This window comes from Aristolochia californica, unplaced genomic scaffold (genome assembly GCF_029961685.1).
Source record: "Aristolochia californica isolate CCGP_79_NKW_82.1479 unplaced genomic scaffold, dmAriCali1.0.hap1 SCAF_15, whole genome shotgun sequence".
Classification (NCBI taxonomy): Eukaryota; Viridiplantae; Streptophyta; class Magnoliopsida; order Piperales; family Aristolochiaceae; genus Aristolochia; species Aristolochia californica.
Window position 1 is genome coordinate 19,955,664 of NW_027181826.1, and position 22,174 is coordinate 19,977,837.

Here is a 22,174-nt window from a genome sequence, read left to right on the forward strand (position 1 = left end):
AAACACGTGACCTCAAGTCCATGTTTAGATAACAAATATATATAATTATCATATGAAATTATATATAAACATCAACAAAAGTAATTAATAAGGTAACATAATCAAAGTAATGTTATTTGAATCATGTCAAACATGTTGGAGAAATCGAAAAAAAATAAAGAAAGTTATTTTTTTTTGTTTTGTAGAAATTATATATAATCATTGAAATAAAAGAAAATAAGAAATTTGAGGAGAAACGAAAATAAATAGAAATTTGATAGAAAATATTAATTATTACTAATTTTAAAATATTATTAAATTTATTGTTCTTTTTATTTTATAATATTAATTATTACTAATTTTAAAATATTAATCATCATTTATTTCATTTTATTTTCTTTCCACTTTCCTAATTCCAAACACAGACGGCCTTAAGAATTTCAGCTTAGCCCCGCGGTGTCGCCCACGGCCGAATGCTAGCGCTGGTTGGTCCCACTTGCCGTAGTCAAACGCCCTCGTTCTTTTCGCTCATTGACTCCGACGCGAGTTATCCTACAATGACAACTGTACTGTGAGGAGACCAGGAAATCGACCTTAGAACTCGACGTCCAGGTTACATTAATGTGAAACTACAAAAACACCCCCAAAGGAATCGACTTGGTCTATTTTACGGTTTACTTTCTGATATTCTCGTGTACTCCTCATTTGTACCCGCAGCAGCCGCCAAGCTAAAAATGGAAGAAAACCCCGCGCAGCACAACGTGTCTCTCTCAGAGACGGGCTCATTCTAATCGACCCGGTCTCATTTCGAAGCCTTCGGGGATTTTTCACGAGCGAGAAAGAAGACGACCACGTTTTCGAATGTCGGCCGTGCAAAAAAAATGAAGGAGAGAGGAAAGAACACCAAGTGCTCGAGAAGCAGCTGGTCGTTAGTCTGCTCTCGGAGTTACTGGCATTGCTAGGGTTTTATACTTGTGTTTTTTCACTTTTCTCCTTCTTCTTCTCTAGCTCTAGTTTGATGGCCGAGACTTCGTCTTTTGCGGCCGGAGAGGGTTGGAATGGATTCGACGACGTCGATGAATTGCCTGCAGTGAGTTTTTTTTATTTTTTTTATTTTTCTGAATTGGTGTCGTTTGGCTTTTGCAAAGTGATTATTTGCTTGGTGATGGTTCTGTAATGCAGGAATTGGATGATCAATTCTGGGAAGTTCGTCAGTTTGTAGAGAAAGGGAACCGAGCTTTTCGAGAGAATCGAATGGACGAGGTGTGTGCATTTGTGTTCATTTCAGCTTCATTTAAATTTGTGTTTTTGCCTGTTGGATTTTTGCTTTTTCCCGGTTTTCTGTGTGAGTCGTTCTGTGGCTTTTTAGAACAACATATTCCTGTTCGTGGTCTGTGCAGATATAATTGTCGGTTTTTCCAGGTTTAATTTTGTCTTATGCAAACAGCTACTTATTTCCAACATTTGTTCCACCGGAATTTGAGATTCCGAGAAGCTTGAGGTCTTTGCTCTTGTAGGAGTTGCGTCTTTCAAGGGATCTTTTTGTAAGCTTTACAGAGTGTCTTTTAAGGCGATGGCTCAGATAAGAGAGGACAGCATGCGTCATCAAAGACTCTGTTTTTGAGCACATCATCTTTTCCATTTTGCATATGTTTTTCTTTTTGTAACCTAATCACTTCTCCACTTGTAGGGTCTTTTACAATATAAAGTCATTAATTTGATGTTATTTTGTTAATCTTTTTTCAGTGTTATTTGTATGTTTTTAGAATTACAAAGGCTCCCACAAGAGGGGAGGGCTGTGAAATTACTGGTGAATGAAAATAAAAATAATTTGCATGACAATTAAAAGTTAATCGCAATTTTTTTTTTTTTGAATGAAGATGTATAAGCTATTAAAAAGGAAGAGAAAAATTACAATACCTTGCTAAACAGGGATTTCCTCCACACCAAGGTGTTGGAGTGAAACACCTAATTTAGCCTGAGCATCTGCTAAATGATTAGCTGACCTAGGAATGTACTTCCAATTAAAATTTAAAGAAGAGTTTAAATTACATATATCATAAAACATGTCCCAATGCCGCCATGGTGGAAGATCTATCTTTGTACACCAATTGATGACGATTTTTGAGTCTCCTTCAATGCAAAGGGGCCCAGTAAGATGACTTTTGAAAATCCGAAGTCCATTTAGTAACCCGGAGAGTTCACCATTAGTCGAATCTGAAATTCCAATTGGCCCAGCGAAAGAAAAAAGAAGAGTACCGTTTTTGTCATGAACAACACCACCAAAACCCGCTAGGCTAGGACATCCAAAAGCGTTTCTGTCAAAATTCAATTTATAGTGGCCTATTGGGGGGGACCAAATTTCCATAATTGGGGGGCGAGGTGGTTAAGACATACCAGCAATTATCTACCAGTTCTCACAAAAATTAGATCCATTTAGATTTCTGAATGCCTTATGTAGAAGGATCCATGCAGTAACTTGACCAATAATTTTTTCAACCAATGTATTGCCAGGAATAGATTTTAGATTGAATTTACGAAATATGCCCAAATGAGATGCCCAACATAGCAAGAGATTAATAATTTTCTGAGTTTTGGGAGGCTAGCATTAGTAACTGAGAGGATTGTAGCTGAGAGATTTTGAGAGAGGCAGTATTGGAGACCGATTTTTTTGAGGAGGCTAGTCCACACAAAATAGGCATAGTTGCAATGTAAAAGGATATGGGTGGTTGTTTCTGGGGAAGTTTGGCAGAAGGGGCATAGAGGGCCGGGGACATAGGTTCCTCTTCGGATTAGGGAATCTGATGTGAAAATTTTATTCCTACACGTGGACTAGATAAAAAAATTAGCACGAGGAGGGGCAAGCAAGGTTCATGCAATGGCAGCAGAATGTTTGGTTTGTGGAGGGCTGGGACAACTCAGGAAATTGTATGCAGATGAAGTTGAGAAATTACCTTGAGTGCATGGCGTCCAAATAAGAGTACCAGGCACATTTCTGTGCCTTTCCGAGGAAAGAATGGTGATGAGGTCGGATGCTACCAAGGCCTCAGAATTCGAAAGTGATCTTCGGAGATTTAAGTTCCATCCTTCAGAATCAATTCGTTGGTCCGAGATGTATGCTTCAATATTTCTCGTCAGGATCGAAACCAAGCCGTGGCTGATGTTGATGCTGTGGGTGTCGGTCCACCAGTCTGACTAAAATCTTGTTACATTCCCCATGCCAGAGTAACATTTTATAGCCGTTTTGAAAGCAGGTAACAATATTACAATTTTTTTTCACACAGGGGACAGCCTATTACATCGCCCACCCTCAGGCCTCCAACCCAATAATTTATTTGCTTTAGCAGCAATCAATTTCCTCCAAATCAATTCCGGATATAAGTTAAACTTCCAAATCCATTCAAGTAACAATGCAGAATTTGTGGTAGCAGTATCGCAGATCCCGAGTCCGCCAAGAGTTTTAGATTTACGTATCTCAGCTCATTTCACCAGGCTATATTTCCTTTCACTGATCGGTCCTCCCCACAGGAATCTCCTTTTGAGTAGTTCAAATCTTTTGCGGATAGAAGCAGGGTATCGATATAGAGAGAGAAAATAAGAAGGGATACCGTGCAAGCAAGACTTAATAAGAACAAGTTTAGCAGCCTTAGATAAAAATCTTCCTCTCCAGGACACCAGGTGGCCCTCCAAACGCTCAATAACAGGATTCCAAGAGATTTTGGAAGGCAGAGTAGGTGAAAAAGGTAGGCCCAGATATGTACAGGGAGGCCTAGCAATTTTACATCCTAGATAACAAGCCATGGAGTTTAACACATTAGGATCAATATTGAAGCCAGTAATTGAAGATTTTGTTCAGCTTACCTTTTGACCAGTAGAGTGTCCAAATAAATTTAACAGGGCTTTAATATGAGAGATTTCTTCTAAAGTACCTTCACCAAAGAGAATGGAGTCATCAGCATATTGCAGAAGGGAAATATCTTGATTGGGATCATTAGAGATGGGGGTTAGCCAACCGATTTTTTTTGCAAGACAGACCAGGGATACCATGTGTTCTGCAATGAGAGTGAAGAGGAAGGGAGACAGAGGGTCCCCTTGCCGAATGCCTTTTGTGGCGTTAAAATAACCGCAGGGTTTTCAATTTTCAAGGATAGAGCAAAAACAAAAAAAATATGTTTCTAGAAAGCAAGAAATGCCTTTGTCTTGACGTTTGAAGAGCTAACGAATTGAGATTCTTTTAGTGCAGGCAATCACATATTATTCTAAAGCTCAAACCCTGAAACCTGGTGATGCTGTCATTCTAAGCAACCGGAGTTCCGCCTTCTGTCGGTGAGCTGGGTTTTTTTGTTTTCAAGCATTTAAGCTAGTGGTGTGCATGTCTTTAGACCTTAATTTTCTGTTTCTGCTGCTCTGAGTGGTATGGAAGTGTGATTTCATGTCTTTCATTTTGTAGGTTGAGCAGAATCCTAAGAGACAGACCTTCATCTTCTTCTGAACGTCAACCATTGAATGGACTGGATCCAACAACACATGCTGAAGTATGTTCTAATCTTTGTCCTTTCTATCAGCTAGAGCCCTGGGATATTTAAGACCATTTTTGCATGAATCTACTAAGTTCTGTCATATAAGTTCTATATTAATTTTGTTGAGCTTTTCATTTCCGTTTCCATTTTTTGTCATGGATTACTGGGTTTAGCTCCAAAACACATTGACTTGACTGAACCAATACTTAACAGGGCAATTTAGCTTTTGGTAATGCGTAGAGTTCTTATATTGTCCTTTGGACATCATTATTTATTTATTTATTTCTGGTTATCATTTCAGCTTGCTTTGAAAGACGCTGAGAGGGTGATGATGCTCTCAAGTAATGCTGTAAAGTCATACTATTTGAAGGCCAATGCTCTTATGTTGGTAAGTAGTGATTTTCTCATTGAATGGAATAGTGAGGGCTTTAACTTGGTTTGAGGAAGTTAGGTGACTTTAATATCCTTTCAATTTGGCTAGATGCTTGCAGTAGAACACATTTATACTGGCTATTTTTGCTTAAGCACTTGATGGTTTGTCATTATTTATGTTTTCTATTTTTCGCACAGATATGTGCTACTCTCATTTTTGAAAATTATACATATTTCTTCTGTGCCCCTGCTCTTCCTTTATTTTGCATTCCTTTTCATCCTTTGACTTCTTTTTAGAAGGTTGAAAACTTTGTCAACACCCCCCCCCCCCCCCCCCCCCCCCCCCCCCCCCCCCCCCTTGGCCATTGAACTAAAGGCCTAATACACCTGTCCTTTGACTTTGAGGTGTGGCTTATTTCAAAAGAGCTATGCAAGAAGCCTTGCAGTCAATTTTTTTTTTTTTTCTCCTTGTATGTTTGAGTGTCCGTTTCTACTTTAATTTGAAAATACTGCAAGATGGGCGTGGTTGCATGTGATCAGCCAATTCTCTTTCAATTTTGATTATATTCAATCAATTTCTAGTTATCTTCCCAAAAGATTGGAAGCTCTCTCTCATTCTTTCTCTATCAACTGTATCATAACATGGAAAGAACCATTGACAGGACGCTGCATGATTGTAATATGCAGCTCATTCACATGTTTTGACTGTCATCTGTTAAACATTAAAAGCAATCCTTATTACATGTGACATTAGTGTTCTAGTCAATTAATATTTTGTTCTATCAATTTCATTGCAGGTTGTCTGCCTATTGAAAACTCAAACTTGCATCCTTTGACTTCTATTCAGCTTTCTCAAGTTCATATGGTGCATATATCCCATGTTTTTGACATCTTCTTTGCATGTTTCAGTTAGAACGGTATGAAGAGGCAAGGGAAGCTCTGCTTTTAGGCCTTCAGTCAGATCCTTTAAGGTTATTTTTCTGTCAATCGATTTTGTGAATTTATATAATGTGGACAAATGAGGTCAAGCATTGTATTACTATGTTTTTTAGGAGGAGGAACCTTTTGCTTTAAGACAAATCATCTGTTTCTTTGAGAGGTTGTCCTGTCAAAACATGCCTTGTGGTGTTAACAGTTCTATCATGGAGATCTTCAATTCCGTGCCCATGTCAATTATGAGTAGATTATCCTGACATTTAAATGGTGGTATTATGCAGCACTCCTCTTCAGGTCTCTCTGCACAGATTAGAGATGATCTCAGGTGGACCAAGTGGAAGCATAAGGCACGGGATACCCGAAAGGACTGATGATTTTGAGTGTACCTTGTGCATTAAGTTGTTATATGAACCTGTAACTACTCCTTGTGGGCATTCTTTTTGTCGTGCATGCTTGTTTCAGTCGATGGACCATGGTGAGGATTATTATTCTTCATCTTTTGTTGCTTTATCCTTCAGAGAAATAATTTACAATATCTTAATTTTTTTGTTTACATGACAGGTAACAAGTGTCCTATATGCAGGACTGTGCTATTTATTAGTCCTAGAACATATCCCATAAGGTAAAAGTTCTCTCTTTCATGGGGGTTGATATTCTAATATTCATTTATGTATGTTATGAGGGAACACTCATAGTGGCCTACCCAAGACATTTGGTGATTGTTGGTGACCTGGGGGTCCACCATATGAAAACCACCATCAATGGGCAATCTTCTACATGAATTGAATCTCTAAATAATATCACTCATATAGACGTGGGTGGCTACTGGGGCTGTTTGATTTTGATAAAAAATCAGTTAAAAGACAGGATGTTCTAATGGTGATTTTTGTCATCCATGCATCACAAGCTGGTGATTACTTGAGTGCACATTATGTTGTGTATGGGTAGACTTGAGACCCTTGTACTAAACCTGTTGTACGTGATTTCTCATCCTTTCATTTTTTTGTCTTTGCCGTTCTTGGTACTGCTTATGTTTCAAACCACCTGAAAACTGCTCATTTTACAATCAGTAATTTTTCGTTTCCAGTGTGACACTAAACAACATAATTCAAAAGAACTTTCCGGAGGAATATGCAGAGAGGAAGTTGGAACACGAGAATTTGACTTGCTTAGCCGCAGATTTACTGCCACTTTTTGTCATGGATGTTGTCCTTCCATGCCAGAAGTTGTCTCTCAACATATTTGAGCCCCGCTACAGACTCATGGTGAGGTTTCTTTTCTGTTATTGGTGATAAATGGTGATGTAAATTTCTGTTGAATTTATAGAAAAAAAAAAAAACTTCATTGGCTTGATGTAATCAGAGTACATGAACCCCTATTTATAATAGAGGAAAGTAGTAGAGTCCAATTACAATTAACCCTTGTCCCAATTACATCCAAACTCTAACATTTTTTTTTATAAAGATGTATTTATATATAAACAAGAAAAAATTACAAAGGAAGAGGGAGCAGATCCCTCACAACAAGAGATTGCAGGGACGCTCCCTGTTTGGCTAGCACATCTGCAGCCGAATTTGCAGATCTCAGAATGTGAGACCAAATACAAGAGTGGAGTGAGGTAATATTTAAAATTTTCCGAAAGATGTCCCAATGGCACCACGGTAGAGGGGAGGCATGCTCATACCATCCAATGACCACATTCGAGTCTTCTTCAATGTGAATGGGACCACTGCAGCTGTCTCTAAAAATGCGAAGCCCATTGAGTAGGCCATAGAGCTCAGCCGACGTAGAATCAGAAATGTTTAATGGGCCGGCATAAGAGAAACATTGATTGCCAAATGGATCCGAAATAACTCCCCCAAAACTAGCAATCCCCGGAGTGCCAAAAGAAGAGCCATCAAAATTCAACTTGAGGTATCCAGCTTCCGGGGGGATCCACTCTTGCATTGCTGGAGCCTTGATCCCAAAGTGCATCCTTGCCAAAGTACTCCAGTTTTCACAGATAGAGGTTCCTTTGAAGGAGGAAAAAACCTTCTTAGTTAGAAGCCAAGAGGATATTTGCCCCGACACCCTGTCCGCTACTCTTACTTCAAATTCATTTTTAGCATCGAACCGCCTTCGGTTGCGTTCATTCCAGAGCCCCCACGGAATGAAACTGGTACAGGCGGATACCATCACTTTTCTGAGACCAGGAAGGGGGAGGCCAACGATCGACTTGCTGAAAGAGATTAGATCAGCTGATATATAGAATTGCAGCCCCATCTTGCCTAGAACAGAGGTCCACACATACCATGAAAAGGAGCAATGTAGAAGAATATGACTGGCGGTTTCTGCTTCAATGCTGCAGAGAGGACAAAGGGGGTCGATAGCTGGGTGACCCCTTCTACTAAGCACATCACTCGTGAGAATCTTACTCTGGCAAGTGCTCCACATGAAGAATTTTATCTTTGGAAGTGTGCAAATAAGCCATACAAAGTGAATATCATGCTCTCTTTGCGTCGAATTCCAGCCATTAATGTAACTGCTGCTTTTGTTAGGCCACCAAATAAGCTTGTCCGTGTCAGAAAGTCTCATTCTGACAGAATTCAAAGAGTCCAATAAACTACTCGCTTCCAAGGCCTCTGAGTCTGAAAGGCCCCTTCGAGGATCTAGGTTCAATCATCCAAACTCTAACATTTAAAGATAAGTCTTAGCATAATTAAATAACTCAACATAAATACAAGACTAACATAACTAAAACACCTTTAAATTGAGACCTCTTTTTGTGAGACTCTTGTAAGACTCCATATTAATTCTAGCTATGTGAGATTGCTTATTGTGAGAGTCATGTAAGAGGCTTCCATATCTTTTCTTCAACTCTCTTTCTCAAGCTAGAGTTTATAACTTCAGCTTGCAATAAAAAAGATTATTGGTCTTCAATTTTCTTTGCTGCAAAAATTTCTTCATAGATGCAAAAACTTCATCTTTTGTGCTCCCCCTTTCTTGAATATTTTTGTTACATTAAAATTACCACAACATATGTAATAAAATACATCTTTCTTTTACTTCTCCCCCTCAAGCTGGGAGGTCATGGCAGTGATCTCAGTTTGAAATAAATAACATAGATGTAGTAATAACCTCCTCAACGTGGTGTCCTAAGGATAAGTACGAAACTGGACACAAACTCTCAAAAGGTAAAAATGGGTAATAAAATATAAGTCGAAACCAACCTCAAATGATTTCGAACAAATATACTGATAATAATCACTAAAGTGGGTAATGTCTGTCATTCACAAGACAATGATAAAAAAACCCAAGGGTACTAATAAAAAGTCTCAATGGACTTAACAACACCCATATATATAAAAAAAAAAGTAAACCAATTGATGAAACACACAAGAGGTTGGCCCAAAGGGGATGCGAGAGTCAAAAAAGGATGGTAGGAGAAAGGTTACCGATATTTTCCTGATATTGTTGATCAATAACAGCAACTCAAAAATGACGCAAAAAATTTGGCTTAAATTCGGATTTTTCAATGCAATAGGATATCAGCATGACTTTTGATTCTTCCATTGCGAATATATCCTTAAAGATAGATCAGATTGACGTGAAAATTTCTCCTTTTGAAACTAGACTTAAATACCTTTCATCCAAATATAACTTCTCTTCATAAAATATACTTCTTTTGAGACAAATAATCTGATAGATTTTGGTCTCTGTAATCTGGCCAAACTAAGTACTCTTTCTCCTTTTGCCAGCATGACCATTGACTCTTCCAAGATCAATATCTCCATATAAAAAACTCAGATCGAGAATTGGTTGAATAGGTAAGAAAATAGACTTACATATCTTTCTTTTGATATATAATTCTCTGTATAAAGTTTCGTTCTTGATAACATAAAATGGCTCGAAAGTTGAAGTTTTTTGCTACTGCTTGAACCTCTCTTGCAGTCTGACCTTTGCTGCTTCAAATATCGATTTCTTTTTGTAGAAAACTCCGATAGCCAAATTTCATTTTGCGTTGGAAAGTAGACTTGAATATCTTTTCATAAATATATAATATGCAATAGGAAAAGTTCTGTATAGAGGTGAAAACGCAAAGCAAACAACAGGTATAGGGACTGCAAAGAAAAAAGAAAGATACGAACTTAAACTACTAGAGATAATAGATTAGAAAATGATCGCATTATCTCTGTGGGTTGACCGAATCAACTCACAAAACCTGCTCTGATACCATGTTGAATTTATGGAAAAGAGAAAAACTTCATTGACTTGATGTAATCAGAGTACATGAACCCCTATTTATAATAGAGAAAAGTAGTAAAGTCCAATTACAATTAAACTACCCTTGTCCCAATTACACCCAAACTCTAACATTTAAAGATAAGTCCTAACATAATTGAATAATTCAACATAAATAGAAGACTAACATAACTAAAACCCCTTGAAACTGAGATTTTCCTGTGAGACCTCCTTTTGTGAGACTCTTGTAAGACTCCACCATATTAATTCTAGTTCTGTGAGACTACTTACTTTGAGAGTCGTGTAAGAGGCTTCCATATCTTCTCTTCAAAAATATCTTATAATTTATTTATTTTATTCTTTGCCACTAGTTGATCCAAATTCTTGATGATCTTTTTATTTATAGACATTTTCATTAGTTGTGCCTTAATAACTTGTAATAGTCATCGGATAGAATCGCCTTCATGGTTTATCTGTGGAAAATTCTTTGAGTTAGGCTTAAAGAAAAGAGATCATTTCTTCAAGAGTAAGCAGGACCCAGTAAGTGGCGTTTTGAACTTCTGAAACACAAGTAATATTAAAATACTTTTTTGCAAGGTGGCTCAAGGATTTTGTTTAAACCAAGTCTTACAATATGTTGGTAATGATTCTCTGGATTATCAGTTTCTTATTCGAAATTAAAAGATGGAGATAATATCGTATTTGTCTGGAGGCTATGCGTTTAGTTTTTATTTTTCATAATGATTAGCTTTGTTAATAATATTTGGAAGCAAGTTTTTCTAGTCTGTTGTGGAGGTGGAGTTCTTTTACTTTGTAAGATGTATATTTTCCAAGTTGTCACTCATTTTATTTTAAAAATGCTTTGATTCTATATCCTGCATGAAGATAATCATGGTAAACAACATATGTGTTAAAGTATCATATATGCATTTCTGGTAGTGTAACCTTCATTGAACATGGAAACAAGCAGTATTTATTTAAAGATTAGCAAAGAATATCTATTTGGCTTGTAACATTTTGAATTGATGTATAATGATATGTACATTTGACCTTAAGCTTGTAGTATTTTCTGCCCTAGTAAGACTTTTATATATTAGGCTTTAAGGGCATTTAATTCAATAGATACAGTCATTGTGTTGCCTTTTTTTTCTTCTTATCCCGCTGTTTTATAAACAGGTTAGGAGAGTAATGGAAGGGAATCACCGGATGGGAATGGTATAAGTCTTACTAGTTCTTTTCTTATCTTATTTTATTTTTTAATTTTTTAATTTTTATGAATTTGAAAGTGAGACACTTAATATTGTTTCTGAATATATTCTTCTTCTGAATGTAGGTTGTCATTGATTCCTCAACAGGTTTCCTAGCTGATTATGCTTGTGAAGTGGAAATAACCGAGTGGGTTCTACTCTTTATGTCTGTAATTCCTTACTGTCCCATTTCTACCTTTCACTTGAGCTGTTTTTTGTATTCATGCAGGTTTGAGCCACTTCCAGATGGACGATTTTACTTAGAGGTGCACGGGTGCATTTAATATTTTTAAACACTAATGCTTTTTGTGCATATTACATCAATTTTCCTGAATGACCACATCATCTCTGCTGATTGATGGGTTCTTCCCCATAAAAAATGTCCATCACAGATGATTTTTTTACTTTTGAGTTAATTTGTAATGAAGATGATGAAATGGAAAATGGTTAAAGTTCAGTTTAGTTCCATCCCAAAATGACTAGTTGGAGTTAGAAGGCCTTTGTCCAATTAATAACTGTGAAATTGGGTCCAAGGCCCAATCCAAAATGACTAGCCAACTTAGGAAACCTCTTTCTCAATTAATAAACTTAAGATTTTTGTACTCACTAATCCATGTGGGACTATTCTTTAACATTCCCTCTCACGTGTAGGCCCTCTTTTGTGGCTCTATAAGTGGATAATTTAGGTGTAGGCCCTCTTTTGTGGCTTTACAAATGGATAATTTAGGTGTAGGACCACATATGAGTACCTACTCTGATACCATGTGAAGTTGGGTCCAATGCCCATCCCAAAATGACTAGCCAACTTAGGAAGCCTATTTCCCAACTAATAAACTCAAGATCTTTTGTACTCACTAATCTGTGTAGGACTATTCCTTAACAATAATAACATAATTTTTCTTGATATTAATCCATTTGGGATTATTTCCCTAACATTGCCCTTATGTCCTGGCTTACTCATATGGACAAAGGGTTTGAGATGTGAACAATGCAAATGGGGTATAAATTACATGACTTTAACATAGTTAATTCTCTTCACGATGAGGAAGAGAATGTTAAAGTGGAATCTTTGAGATATCACAGTGAAAGATTAGCAATTTCGTTTGCTTTGATTAATACGCCACCAGGGTCTCCAATAAGAGTCATGAAGAATTTGCGTGCTTGTCATGCTGCTATTAAGTTGATCTCAAAGATTATGCAGAGAGAGATTACTGTCAGGGATTCGAGCAGGTTTCATCATTTTAGAGATGGATTTTGCTCATGTGGGGATTTCTGGTGAACTATTATTCCTGTTGGAGATTGCTCTTGCTCTTAGTTATTGCTAGAAGATTCGTCATCCAACTTCTTTGGGACAGGATTCTCATGAATTCCTCAAGTTCTTTTCCCCATAACATTTGCAAACATCTCACTTTTGTTTTGGATGCTGATGCAAGTGAAAAGTGATGTGACAAATCTCAGGATTTGAAAATATGGAGCCTATGTGGGGAATTCTTATCTGGCCATGAAACTTGAACAGGCGCTTTCAGTGCATATAAAATTTAGTTTTATACATGTGTCACCCGATCCAGATTCTATGTTTTAGAATAACCGTTAAGGTTTAAGATATTATATTGATGAAGTGCTATCCAGAGCCTATGAGAAAATAAGCTGTTGATTGGACCGCGTTCCATTTTTTGGTGGGAAAAAAATCTCTGCTATCAGAATTTGGTTCAGGCAGGTGAATGTTGATTTCATCGAGAGTTGGAAAAATTACATGACTTTCTCAAGAATACAAGACTTCTTATTTTGATACTATGTTAAAGTTGGATCTTATCCATCCCAAAACAATTAACTGAAGTTAAAAAATCTTTCCCAACTAATAACTGTATGATTTTTCTTGATATTAATTTATGTGAGATCATTCCACTAACAGCGTACAGTTTCTTTAACTGATGTACGTTTATCCATTTGAGATTGTATGTAGGTTGAAGGTCGGAGAAGATTTCATATCCTTAGATCGTGGGATCAGGATGGGTAAATCCTTTTTGTAGCCAACTCACTTTCGTGATCTTGTTGACCGAAATTTTTGTGCCTCTTTCACTGTTACTGCCTGTTGTCTTTTTATTGTATAGGTACCGTGTGGCACAAGTTGAATGGGTTCAGGACATCTGTCCACCAGAAGGGACCACTGAAAGGGATGATGTAAGCAATTTACCATCTTTTTGTTGTATCTAATTTATCAAACATGTACCAATATTTCACACGACAAATGCACGTTTGCTACTGATCTCGTGTGCACTGCGGCATTGTCCTTAGGTGGTTCTTCCACTATATAATGCCAGTAATCTAGATAGCTCCTTTTTGTAAGCCTCTCAAGGGGCTAGATTTTAGTTAATGACCTTCTTACATTCATGCCAGCGGTTGATTTAAGATTTGGGTTGTCGGCCATGTAGAGATATTGCATCTAAAAGCAGATGGTCATTCAAAGCTTCTGGAAGCTCCTAGCTTGTTTGCATTCAAAGTGAAATCTCCAGACTTCTTGCAGTCAGTTCGTTTGGATCTGGGATCAACTTCCAGTATGCCTGCCCTCTGTGGTTCGAAATAGAGAAATGCATTTAACATTTTTAAATTACAGAAATACTCATTGTAATTGGAATCTCATTCCTAGATCAGCCAACTCTTTGGCTGATAAATTGGCAAAGTTTGGAACTTCCCAACAATCTCTCATTGTTTGGGAAGGTTTCCCTGCCTCCTTTGTAAATTACTCTTTTGAGCCTTTGTCTTAATTAAAATCAGTGTCAAAAAAAAAAAAAAAAAAACTACAGAAATACTAATTTTGTGGTGTGTCTTGTCTGATGTGTTCTGGTCTGAGCTCTGTTTCTATGGTGTTAGTTTTGCTGTGGATTTCTGTATTCTATTTTCCTTTTTTTACCAGTGATGCAAATTATATCTACTAAAAACTCTTCATAATTTTCCAGTAAAGGATTTATTAAGGGTTTGAGGGGTTTCTAGTTTGACTTCTTGGGTTAAGCCTATCTAGTAATTTGGACTGTTTTGTGTGTAATCAATATTCTGAACAAAGGCTGCATAAGATTCTCAGATAACAAAGCACTTTGGGAATATGCTGTTACATGCAGTTATTGTTTGTGTCAGAATTTCGATGTGTACCTTCTCAGTGGTTGGCTATTCATTGGTTTTTTTATCATTTAAGATCTGTTTGCTTAGCGAGAAATTGATTAAACATATTGCATTTATAGTCTATCTGGTGATGATATCTTGACACATGTTTATGTATTATTGTTAACAGTTAAACCTAATGGCTGCGGGAGCAGCAGAACTGGCTCGAACATGGATACAGCGGATGAAGGATGCAACAAGAACAGGTAACGCAGTCGATGATACTACTGCTTTGTAATTCTTGGAAAATGTGGTCATTTTCTCTGAGAGAAGGAAAGGGTTATCGGTCAGATCCCTTTTTCTTCTTTCGTAGCTTTATAGCTATTCTGAGTTCCTTTCAGCTTTTGTAACCATTTTTTTAACAGCAGTAGCAACATGTAGTTGCCTATTACCAGTTAAAATACTTGACAAGGACTCGATTTGCAGAAAGACTGAGACGGATGGATCTACCTTCAACTGAGGGGATGCCCAGGCCACAGGATCCTGAGCGCTTCAGTTTCTGGGTATGATTCTTCACTGTCATTTATAGTATGTGCTATTCTTTGCTAGGGAAGCTCTGGCATTAATCTAAAACATCTTTTTCGATTTTTTGAATCTGTTCTTGCAGCTAGTCAACCTTTTGAACTTAAGGCCCTCTGATAGATTGGAACTCTTGAGGCTAAGGGATACACGTGAGGTATATAATTTACCTCCATAACTGGCTGCTAATATCAGTTATCGACCTATTTTGTTATAGCTGGTATGGGCTACATCTGTCATAGGTGATGAATCATCTGTCTGCTAACATCTTGAGTCAGATGAAACATTATGTGATGCTATCGTGCATTGTTAATGCTTAGTATAAGAATAAGGTTATATAAAAAGTTAAAAATAAGGTTATTTATGTGTTTATTATAGTAAGCATGTTTTCTCTAAACCACAATAATACAGATACCAAATAAAGTGTCATTAAACTGCTTAAAAGAATGTCATCAAGTGATCAAACCTCTGATTAATTTTATTTTATTTTAAAGAAAAAGTGATCACACCGTGGGTATCTGTTAATATTGATCGCACCGTGGGTACCTAAATTTTATCCTCGATTAGTTCAATTAAGCTTAGGATCTGAGTTTAATTTTTTTAGTATAATGCTCCCACATAATTAATAATATAATCCAAATTAATAACAAAAAGCAGTTTTTAAGTGATCTAAGTTAATACTATTTGGTTTCATATAGCAGAATATTTTGGTCTAGTAATTGATTAAATTAAATGATTAACTGATTTTTGACTCGTTATGTGTATTTTACTTTTACTTAAATTTTATATATGTACTTGAAAAAGTAGTACAGAGATTATGAGTCAGGTTTTTGTTTTTGTTTTATGTTTTATATTTTGAAGTTATAACATTTTTTCACTGATGTTTTGGATCAAATATGAGAAAATTGTCTTGCTCCGTTCAATGCTGGGTGTTGGCCGGATATGCATTAGTAGGTGGGTAGTATCAACAGCAACACAGCTCCCCATGGTTAACCTTGTTATTCTTTTGTTTACGTGTTATTACTGCAGAGAATATCTCGTGGCCTTATCCTACTTAGAGCTGAAGAGCAAGGCTGTCGAGTGCAATGATAGTGAACCCATCAGAATACGTTCACTCATCAATTTACAGATATGTTACACATCAATTCGTGTATATTTATTCTTTTCATCCCACTCAATTGAGTGGACTTAAAATTGTTTTATTGTCTTTTCCATGAGAAGCCAATTTAGAAAAAACAACTTCATTTTGCCCAGCCAATTGAAAGTGGAAAATTGTTATTCTTTCTGGTTATTTTAACTGGTGATGAAGGCAGGTATGATACTGACAAGACAAAAAGATTCATATTAAATGATACTAGATTGCTCAACTGGCTACAACTAGTGAGCACTGCAGGCTTGGGTTGTTTATCAGGTTCATCATTCGGCTTACTAACGCTATTATCTCAATTAAAAGTTCTAGTCTATGCTTTGTTTGGGCCAGGTGAATGCTTTGCTTTCTGTTGCTCGTAGTAGTACCTATGCAAACGGAGGTGAGGGTAGTTTGTAATTGATGCTTTGTTGATGTAGTTGTTTCAATACATGTGAATATCTTCTTGTAAGATGGTTCTAGTGCTTGTCAGGAGTTGTTACTTATCCTAAGGTTTTATATAATGTAGTTCTAGCTTTGATGATCACAAAAGGGTAGTTTGATGAGTGTGACTAGATATAATACTTTTTAACAATCGCCTGTGGTGTTTGACAAGATGATCGATAATTTTGCTGGATTTGTCTCTTACTTTTGTTTACTATATATTTTTATTGTTAAGTCATGCATATTGAGGGTAATTTTATAATTGTAAAACAGGGTTCATTAGTTGAGTTTTTTCCCTCTTTTCTTCTAGCGTTTTCTCTTCTCTCAATTGAATTCTCCTCTCTTCTTCTATTTTCTCAAACTCAAACTTCTGCTTGCTGTCCTTCTTCGTTACTCATAATAACTCGGAAGGATTTATAGATAAACCTTAAAATATAACTTAGTGTCAGAGTAGAGGTTCTAGGGTTACCACTCAGTGGGCTGTCTTGTCAAGAACCAAAGGATCATCAGCCATGACTACTGAAAAGACATCATCGGTTGGCGGGAGTAAGTTTTCAAATCTTCATTTCACCAAATTTTGATGATATTGAGCAAGTGAAACTAACCGGTTAAGTAGATTTGAACAAATTTCAAGTTGTTACAATGCCTCTCAGAAAAGGGAAAATCCAGAATTCCAGAATCCGGATGCCCAAGCAAGCATAACGAATACTGGTTTGCCGATGCCAGCATCCAAATGCCAAAACCAATGAGTTCTAAAAGTTTTTGGCATCCAAATATCCAAGCCCCAAGGCAAAAGTGCATTTACAAGCAGCCGTTTCTACTTAAACTTCCATCTCCAATCGATGGCATATTTATATAAAATTTTTCCACTCTAACCGACCCATTTGCAGTCGTATGGTTTTCCCTGTGGACTCTCTCGACTTAGGCACTGACATCGACCCAAATCCTTACGCCGATCACCATGCCCTGCCGTCGTTTCCCTCTTCCTTGTTCGTTTCCAACTAGTAGATAGCATCGCTCTCTGGCTTCCTTGTTCCTTGTTCGTTTCTTCCTCCACTCCCGAGTACTCGTAGTCTGTTGTCTACAAATATTGGGTATGCTAACTTCTTGATTTTTGTTCTTTTTTGTTTTTTGTTCTCAGATTTGAAAGGAGTGGTTGTGCGGTCGCCTGCGAGCTTTCGGAGGAAAACCTTCTCTCGTCCTCTTTTCTTCTTCTTTGTTTTTCTTTTACGCCGCTTCTCTGTTTCCTTCAGAGATCCGTGACAGAGGAGAGGAGCAGGTAGTCAGGCACCTCACATTTTCTTGTCTCTCGCCTGTGTTTTTTTCTTGCTTTTATTTGTCCGCTTCCTTGAGAAGAGATCCGGGGACCCTTTCTGTCTCTAATCCAAGTTTTTTTTCTTCCTTTTTTCTCTTATTCATTTATTATCAACTTTTCCTAGGCCATAAATTCTAACAAACACCATCATTGATTTTAGAAGGACTTTAGCCTAATCGATGAAGTGTCAATTAAATTGGGGATTTCGGCTTCAAATTTCGGTACTCGAATAGAAAATTTCGTTCAACTCTTGGCAATGCTTCTGCTTCATCACATTAGGTTTAGGAGAGGTGAAAGTCGCTACTGGTTATTTTCTCCGTTACCGTTCTTTGGTTTAGGAAAATGCAGTTTGAAATCGACCGAGATCTTATCTCTGCTTGGAATCGAAATGAACAAATCGTTTGCGCGAAACAAATAGTGGGTATGACAGGAATGGAGCAATTCCTTTGGAGCCAATTGAGTTTCCGAGTGGTTGTCTGGTTTCGGTGAATGGGAAAAAAAATTTGCAGGGGAAAGGCTTCTCAGTTTTTTCTAATTTCAATCAAATGCACCATTCATTAAGAATAGTAAACAAATGTCATTCAGTTTTCCCTGTTTCAACCATTCCCCGCATAAAGCTCTGCTTTGATGGTGCCTCCACACTGTCAGTAAAACTCTGAACCGACAAATACAGAAACCAAGGCGAGGAACATCGTTTCGTCCTCCCCTCTCCCTCTCGGCGCTAGCAGGAGTCGATGACAAGTCCCCCGGCGTCCGACACGGTGAGGCTGTGGTTGTGCTCGCCTTCGTAGGTGACGATCAGCATCGAAGGATCATCGAGCGCTCGTTCCACATGTTTGCGAGCTGGGCATCCTCTTACGCTTGAACATTTATAGTAACCCCTGAAAAATGAAATTTCATGCAACAGAAAAAAGGATTCAGCTCCGATTTTTGAACTCGGATAATGGATCGACGAGCCCGACGAGGGGATGATAAACTTGTAGATACATAGACAGCAAGAAAGAAACGGAAACGAAAGCGGAGATGGATTTCTGGAGCAGAGACGATACCTAGGATGTGGAGATCCTTTGATTGGTTTTTGCCCGTATTTTCTCCATGAGAACTCATCGGACGGAATATCAGCCATCTTCAAACTAATTGCAGGAACTCTTATCGTTCTCTTTACCCTCGATTTCCTACATGTCCAGACAAATCCCAAGTTAGGAGTCAACCTAGCAAACCAATAATCGTCGAAGCTTCTCAAATTAATGAATGAAATGGAGTAAACTTTTCAACCTCTTTTTTGAGCAATGGCAGCGGCTCCCGCTGGATGCACCGCCGCACTTCACAGAAAAATCCTCCGATTTAGAGCTGCACTTTCGTCTCAACAAAGAACTTGACAGAGGAGGTCTTCCCGTGGAAAGATTCACAATCTGGAAATCCGACTCCTCCGTGTCGCCGGTCAACGAAGACACGTGCGAGTTTGCCGCGGAAAGAGGCGGCGACGTGAAAGGCGCTGGGGTCGGAGGAGGGATGCGCTGGATAGGAGTCGGACAGTATACCTTACAAGGCGTCTGTCGGGGCATTCCTCCCTGTTCTACCCCCTGTATCGGCTCATCCACCTGAGGAAACGGAAGCGGGCCCCGCCGGAACCTTGCGTGACCCGTCCTGGTCCGACCCAGTAACGAGATCATCCTCTTGAACTTGGCCACCGTGTCCATCTCCCCGGCCACCATCGCGTCCGTCGTCGTCTGCTGCGAGAGCAACCTGAGGAGCTTCTCCATGCTCTGAATCCCCGCCGTCGCCGCTTCCTGCACTGCATTCTCTTCCATCCCTGCCGTAGGATTCCCGCTCCTAAAAGAACCCATCATCAGATCCACCGCCATGGAACACCAGTCTTCAACGACACTCACAGCATGGATTGCAAGCGAAGAGGAATGAGACTCCTTGGAGAAAAAGCAAAAGGCAAAGAGAGGCGGCAATGATAAAAGGGATTGGAGTCAAAGCTCTCTCGCCACTCTAGGCATCGGAGGACTGACATCTCGCTTCTGTCCAACTGCCGTCCAAGGATAAAAACCAATAAATATTCGCTTACGTCATTCGGTTGACCAAATTTACTAGAGGGGGTGAGATCGTACCGTTGGATGGTGGCATCCAGCTCGGGTTTGACCAAGCCATAGGCGTCTCCTTAAATCCGAGACGTCTCGGCCGATACGGCCTGCATGACGTAACTTTCTACAACCGAAAACCAGATACGTGTTCACGTTTTTCTTCGCCACCTGCCGACTGTTGTCCGGCCACGTCAGAGGAAAGCGACGGCGCAAGGCACGCGTGAGAAATTGAAGATCCGTCTTTGACTTTTCTCCGGCGGGTATGAAAATATTGTTCCAAATCACAAAAATTATCTAAGAGGAATCAAACAATTTTCATTTTCATCTACCCTAAAGTCCTGATTAAAAAAAAAAAAAAAAAAAAAAAAAAAAAAAAAAAAAAAAAAACACTACTTGACACAAATATATGAATTTCAACCATATTACTCAGTTTATTTCCTGATGTTCTTAAGGGAGGGTTAGTGCACATGACTCAGGACATCATGATCTTCATACGCATTAAGTAGTTCATGTCCTGATGTCATTAAGGTGCGCCGAAATTCATGTCATATACATGAATATACATGACTCAATAGTTCATATCTCAAGAGTAAAAGGCAGAAAGTGTTTTTCACCCGATTTTGAGAATCATTTACATGACTCTCGCGTGGGCTCTCTCTGGCTCAGACTGTCTCACTCATTTCTCCTCATTTCGTTCCCGCAGTCCCTTTGTCGTCTCCCTGAAGCCCGAGCACTTTGCTCCCTCTCTCGTCTCCGTCGTCCCTCTCCACTGCCTCCACCTCTCACTGCGAACGTCCTCCCGACGTTCTTCTCCTTCTCGGACTCGCTCTCCCTCTGAACCTCCCGCTCACTTCTCCCTCTCTCTTATCTCTCTGTCTCTTCTCCCTCTCTTCTCCCCTTCGGTATCTCACTCCCTTCTCCCTCACGCTATTATTTTTCCCCCCAAAAGACCTTTCAATTTCTTACGATTTCTCCTGTTTAAGTTTCGGTTTTCTTCAATTTTGACATTTGGGCTTCTCGGCCTCCCTCTCTTCTCCCTCTCTGCATACCGTCGGAGCGCTGCCTCTATCGGCATTGCCCGTCACCGTCACCGTTGCCGTTGCCCGCTGGCTCGCCCCTGAGGAAGACGACAATAGTTTAAAACTATCGTCATCAAAATCATTAATATATGAATTTTATTTATAAAATAATTATTTTTATTTATTTAATACATTTATTTTATAATTACTATATTAAAAATAGTGATTTAATAGTCATAATTAAAATATTTTTAAAATAAATATTTGATAAATTATTTTGGCATAATTATCCGATTGTTATAGTTAATTAAGTCAATGGTTTTAAATTTTGTGATAATATATTATTAATTAATAATACATAAAATATATTATGTACAAATATATAGTGTGTTAAATTTATGATTAGATCAATTTTTTCTCTTAAATTATTCATTTTTAGGTTAAAGTATATCATATGTTATTAATAACTCCACGTATTACTTTCATTTTTTTATTTATAACGTTATTTATTTATTATTTGTAATTAATGATGTGCTATTTCATTGGCTCATGTAATTACCATATTAATGCATAATAAAATATCTAATTCAATTAATAAATATATTAATATATTTAATTATACATTAAATAATTTATTCGTGTAGTAATAATGGTTGTTTTACCTAATTTGGGGTTTAAAGATTATGTTGTAATTAAGTGTATTGTAAAGGTTTAGTGATTCTCTTGTTTTCTATGTTTTTCTCATGTTGGGGCACTAACACTGAAAACTGTTTTCCAGTGCACATGAAGTCGTCAATACTAATACCAAGTGCAAAGATGATTTTCATGTACATGACTGACATGATCTTCATGTTGGACATAAACTTGATTTTCATGTATCCATTTGGGGGACTAACCCCTGGAGCACCAGTGTTCAAGTCATGTAGATGAATAAGATGAATCCAAAAATTATCTCTACTACGGTTTAATTTTAGGAATCTGGTTTTCGCACTATTTTTTAAATCAACCAGATGAAGCAGGCGTTGTGCTTCGAACCCCCTCGTAGATTTTAATTTTTTTGGCTATCTCTCCCACATTCGTCACTCTCTCGGTCTCCTTCTCTCATCTCTTCTTCCTCTGAAATTTCTCCATGTCGCTTCTCCCTTCTCCCTCACGACCTCCCTTTTGCTTTTCCCTCTCTATTCTCCCTCACCAGCGCTTGATAGACACTAACCCTCCTCCTCCCCCCCC

At 38.1% G+C, this 22,174-nt stretch overlaps 2 protein-coding genes across 3 annotated transcripts; one reads left to right on the forward strand and one right to left on the reverse strand.

Moving 5' to 3' along the window:
* Nucleotides 1-393: 393 nt before the first annotated feature.
* LOC137952139 (uncharacterized) lies at nucleotides 394-16,671 on the forward strand. 2 transcript variants are annotated; one of them, XM_068799207.1, is made up of 19 exons: nucleotides 394-591; nucleotides 700-1,069; nucleotides 1,162-1,242; nucleotides 4,223-4,305; nucleotides 4,430-4,514; nucleotides 4,801-4,887; nucleotides 5,781-5,842; nucleotides 6,089-6,282; nucleotides 6,369-6,429; nucleotides 6,895-7,072; nucleotides 11,205-11,243; nucleotides 11,362-11,423; nucleotides 11,505-11,541; nucleotides 13,239-13,288; nucleotides 13,387-13,456; nucleotides 14,562-14,637; nucleotides 14,858-14,934; nucleotides 15,039-15,107; nucleotides 15,980-16,670. In XM_068799207.1, the coding sequence occupies exons 2-19, from the start codon at nucleotides 998-1,000 to the stop codon at nucleotides 16,037-16,039; spliced, it is 1,443 nt and encodes a 480-aa protein (XP_068655308.1). In that variant the 5' UTR covers nucleotides 394-591; nucleotides 700-997; the 3' UTR covers nucleotides 16,040-16,670. The 2 variants fall into 2 exon arrangements, with proteins under 2 accessions (XP_068655308.1, XP_068655309.1); XM_068799208.1 differs by lacking the exons at nucleotides 4,223-4,305; nucleotides 4,430-4,514 and having other exon boundaries at nucleotides 15,980-16,671.
* Nucleotides 16,672-18,266: 1,595 nt separating this feature from the next.
* Nucleotides 18,267-19,780, reverse strand: LOC137951629 (probable WRKY transcription factor 7). The gene is made up of 3 exons (XM_068798425.1): nucleotides 19,111-19,780; nucleotides 18,885-19,010; nucleotides 18,267-18,716 (listed from the first exon to the last, which is right to left on the reverse strand). Exons 1-3 carry the CDS (start codon nucleotides 19,698-19,700, stop codon nucleotides 18,557-18,559), a joined length of 876 nt encoding a protein of 291 aa, XP_068654526.1. The 5' UTR covers nucleotides 19,701-19,780; the 3' UTR covers nucleotides 18,267-18,556.
* Nucleotides 19,781-22,174: the final 2,394 nt, after the last annotated feature.

Excerpts from the sequence above, each read along its gene's own strand:
- LOC137952139 (XM_068799207.1), top strand. The coding sequence starts at position 998 with ATGGCCGAGACTTCGTCTTTTGCGGCCGGAGAGGGTTGGAATGGATTC. Across the intron at positions 1,070-1,161 it reads ACGTCGATGAATTGCCTGCA|GAATTGGATGATCAATTCTG; the intron begins GTGAGTTTTTTT and ends TCTGTAATGCAG. Across the intron at positions 4,515-4,800 it reads ATCCAACAACACATGCTGAA|CTTGCTTTGAAAGACGCTGA; the intron begins GTATGTTCTAAT and ends TTATCATTTCAG.
- LOC137951629 (XM_068798425.1), bottom strand. The coding sequence starts at position 19,700 with ATGGCGGTGGATCTGATGATGGGTTCTTTTAGGAGCGGGAATCCTACG. Across the intron at positions 19,011-19,110 it reads TGCCATTGCTCAAAAAAGAG|GAAATCGAGGGTAAAGAGAA; the intron begins GTTGAAAAGTTT and ends CTGGACATGTAG. Across the intron at positions 18,717-18,884 it reads AAAGGATCTCCACATCCTAG|GGGTTACTATAAATGTTCAA; the intron begins GTATCGTCTCTG and ends TTCATTTTTCAG.